Source organism: Vipera berus (assembly GCF_964194415.1).
Source record: "Vipera berus genome assembly, chromosome: Z".
NCBI lineage: Eukaryota > Metazoa > Chordata > Lepidosauria > Squamata > Viperidae > Vipera > Vipera berus.
Window position 1 is genome coordinate 9,554,986 of NC_138205.1, and position 3,914 is coordinate 9,558,899.

Genomic DNA, 3,914 nt, shown 5'->3' on the forward strand with positions numbered 1-3,914 from the left:
CAAATACCAACAGCTGTGACATTGAATGAGGAACAGCAGAAGAAAACAAGATCAGTTAAGGTAGTCAAAACAAAACAAATAGGGAGGAGAATTTTTTTAAAAAGGGGACAGTAAGACCGGATTGCAAGGGAAGCAACGTGAGACAGTCAGAACAATTGCAATTGCCTAGAGAAAGGTCCATCACACAGCCAATGAGCGGAGCACGGAACCAAACAGGCTTACCAATGGTTTTTCAAACCTTCAATGCTTTCTCTGATGACGCTGGCAGAGGACGAGCGAAAGCTTAGATTAGGTAGATATACTTTAAACAGTTACGTTTTATTGTTTATTATGATCTTTTAGCAATAAACAACTGTTTTATCCATCCCGGTGTTCGAAGATTTTATACTTTAAATATATATATATAAATGCAAGTAGAAAAATAGGGACCGCTACGGTGGGAAGGTAACAGCATTCCGTGCGCCTTTGGCATCTAGTCATGCCGGCCACATGACCACGGAGATGTCTTCAGACAAGCGCTGGCTCTTCAGCTTTGAAATGGAGATGAGCACCACCCCCTAGAGTTGGAAATGACTAGGACGCGTGTGTGGGGGAACCTTTACCTTAAACAAAATGGGACCTCAAGCAGAGCATACTCTGAAAGATCCAGAATTACAGATTTTCCCACATCAGCTTCAGGTATATTGCCCCAATGGAAAGATCTATTGATTAATGTAATATATAAGAAATAAGAAGCAGTTGAAGATACAATGGGGATTTTACATCAGGAATAACACTGGAAAATGCAATCCCACTGTTTGAATTATATACAAAGACTTAATATGTGTACAATTGATGAAGAGAACAATTCCACCCCCACCCCCCAAAAAAAATAAATTCTATGTGTGAATTCGCATTTTATTTCTGAATAGACATTACCACTTTCCATCTGTAACAAGGAGTGTCCTCTTGGCCATAGCAAGATAAAATTGGAAGGAAAATTATCCTGCTGCTATGACTGTAAACCATGTCCAGAAGGGAAGATAGCTGACCAATTGGGTAAGCAAAGGAATATATTAAATGTATCAATGATATAACAAATATAAACCAGGGCTGAATTTTAATAACTATCTTGACCTTCACATCATATTGAGATTATAAACAGTTTTGTCTCCAGTAATCTTTGTTCTTACTTTTTGCAAGTCAAGGTGCTTTTGCATTGGTAACTTTTTCCATGCTTTTCTCTTTTTTTCACCTCCTATTCTACCAAATAATTGATTTTTTTTATTTTTTGTAATATTTATTTTGTTTTACAATGAAAGATAAAATACAAAACATAAAAAGAAACAAAGTAGAACAAAAGAAAAACAAACATCCAGCACTAACAATGATACAAAAAATTGGCATACTTAAAAAAGAGAAAAACGTGGTCCAAATACAAAATAAAGTTAACATTGAACAAATACAATCCACTCCAGGTTGGGTACTGAAAAAAACAAAAAAAAACAGTAAAGTGATCAAATGATTGATTGAATGAATGATTCTGGAATTCATAAGATTGTCTTCCCACAATCTTTAAAAGAGAAATAACAATTTAAAAGGTCACCCTTCCTACCAGCTGCTAGACAAATCACCCTCCTGAACCAACACCCAACCTACTCCAACACTTTTGGGCAACAACAAAATTTTCCAGCCTGTTACAAGAATAAAAGTTTAGGGATATGTCGTAATTCAGGTTGAAGAGTATTGAAAAAGGCTGGGTGGTACAGACTAGATTCAACTCTGAACTCCCACATCACATGATTTAACACAAAAGATCTGGAACATGCCGACCTATTGGACATATTGAGAAAGACGGATACCATTGAAGAGAGGTGCTCACACTTATAACTTGGGCCAGTGACATTCAGGGATTGAACGGTGATAACCAGTAACCTCAATTGTGTATGGTAAGCCACTAGGAGCAAGTAAAGCAGGAGTAGTAGAACTGAGTGAATTAAGTGCAGACCAGGTATGGTTTTGAAATAGTCTTCAACGGAAGTACCATATAAAGGGATTCCATAATTAAACTGAGACCTCAGTAAAACTTCAGAATGCTGTAAAATCAGGGCATACTGAAAATGAAATGAAGATGCTTCAAAATAATAATGTTACTATGAATGGTCTCTTTTTCAGACTTAGATGACTGTTTCCCATGTCCAGAGGATCAATATCCAAACAAACATAAGGATAGTTGCCTTCCAAAAAGAATAGTTTATTTATCTTATCAAGAACCTTTGGGGATTTCTTTGGCAGTGATTGCAGTCTCATTTTCTGTCATCTCAGCTGTGGTGCTGTGGATCTTCATTAAATTTCAGGACACACCTATTGTTAAAGCCAATAACAGGAATCTCACCTATAGCCTTCTCATTGCTCTCCTCCTCTCTTTCCTTTGCACTTTGCTCTTCATTGGACAACCTGACCAAGTCAAATGTCTCTCCCGACAAATTGCCTTTGGTATCGTCTTCTCTGTAGCTCTTTCTTGCATATTGGGGAAAACAATTATAGTGGTTCTTGCATTCATGGCCTCCAAGCCTGGATCCAAAATTCGGAAATGGGTGGGGAAAAATATGGCCACTACTATTGTCCTATCTTGCTTCCTGGCTCAATTCAACATTTGTATAGTGTGGCTGGCAATTTCTCCTCCCTTCCCAGATTCTGACATGCACTCCATGGTTGAAGAAATTGTTCTGCAATGTAATGAAGGTTCAACCACCATGTTTTATACAGTCCTTTCCTTTTTGGGGTTCTTGACTGCTGCCAGCTTCACGGTGGCTTTCCTAGCAAAGAATCTACCTGACAGCTTTAATGAAGCCAAGTTTATCACCTTCAGCATGTTGGTCTTTTGCAGTGTTTGGGTGTCATTTGTTCCAACTTATCTGAGTACCAAGGGGAAATATATGGTGGCTGTAGAGATCTTCTCCATTTTGGCTTCAGCAGCCGGATTACTAAGTTGCATCTTTTCCCCCAAATGCTATATCATTATTCTGAGACCTGATCTGAACCAAAAGAAGCAATTAATGAAAAAATGAAACTGATTTTAATCACAAAATCCTTTGAATAAAGCCAAATTGCTCACTTTTACCATATAGATTTTCCCCAAATTGAGATTCTCCATTATTCCTTTACTTTCACTTCAATATGACGTACAAACCAATTCACTGAGAATTTATTTAACAACCTAGAGAATTTATCTGCATTTTTTTCTTTAAAATGTGAAATAATTATTCTTGGCCCTAATCAGAAAAGTAAGGGATAGCTAATCAAGAAGATTTTGGGTTTTTTTAAATCCCATTTTTATCCCGCCCTTCTCCGAAGACTCAGGGCGGCTTACAATTTAAAGCACAAATCAATGTGCTTAGTAATAGCCTTCATTCTATGTCTATGCCTGCTTATTAGGGCTTTTTGGGGGGGGGCAAGTGGCATTATTACAAAGTCAGCTTATTGCCCCCAACAATCTGGGTCCTCATTTTACCTACCTCGGAAGGATGGAAGGCTGAGTCAACCTTGAGCCTGGTGGGACTCGAACCTGCACTAATTGCAGGCGGCTGGTGTTACTTAAGGAGGCATTAGCCCACTGCTCCACCAAGGCTGTTAAAAATATTTTAGTGATATAGTGTGCCTTAATATAAAAATGATTTACATCCTGAAGCCTATGAGCTTGAAAATATCTCTGCCAAAAAGAAAAGAAAAATGACTACTTTGTATCATTCATTACACTAAAAGGATCCCTGATACATGTGAAGCTAAACATTTGTCAACTTTCTGGGTGTTTCAAGATGCTATTCCTCTAAGCGATAACATGAATGCCTAATTTGACACTTCAAGGTCTCCAATATTCCCCTTAATCATTTTTAAGGTACAGAAAAATTCAAATTAACATCCCTTTCCACAAT

The 3,914-nt window shown here is 37.7% G+C and overlaps 1 protein-coding gene across 1 annotated transcript; it reads left to right on the forward strand.

Moving 5' to 3' along the window:
* Positions 1–2,138: 2,138 nt before the first annotated feature.
* Positions 2,139–3,050, forward strand: LOC308677779 (vomeronasal type-2 receptor 26-like; the record flags this gene model as incomplete). Its single annotated transcript, XM_081344475.1, has 1 exon — positions 2,139–3,050. One exon carries the CDS (start codon positions 2,139–2,141, stop codon positions 3,048–3,050), a length of 912 nt encoding a protein of 303 aa, XP_081200601.1.
* Positions 3,051–3,914: the final 864 nt, after the last annotated feature.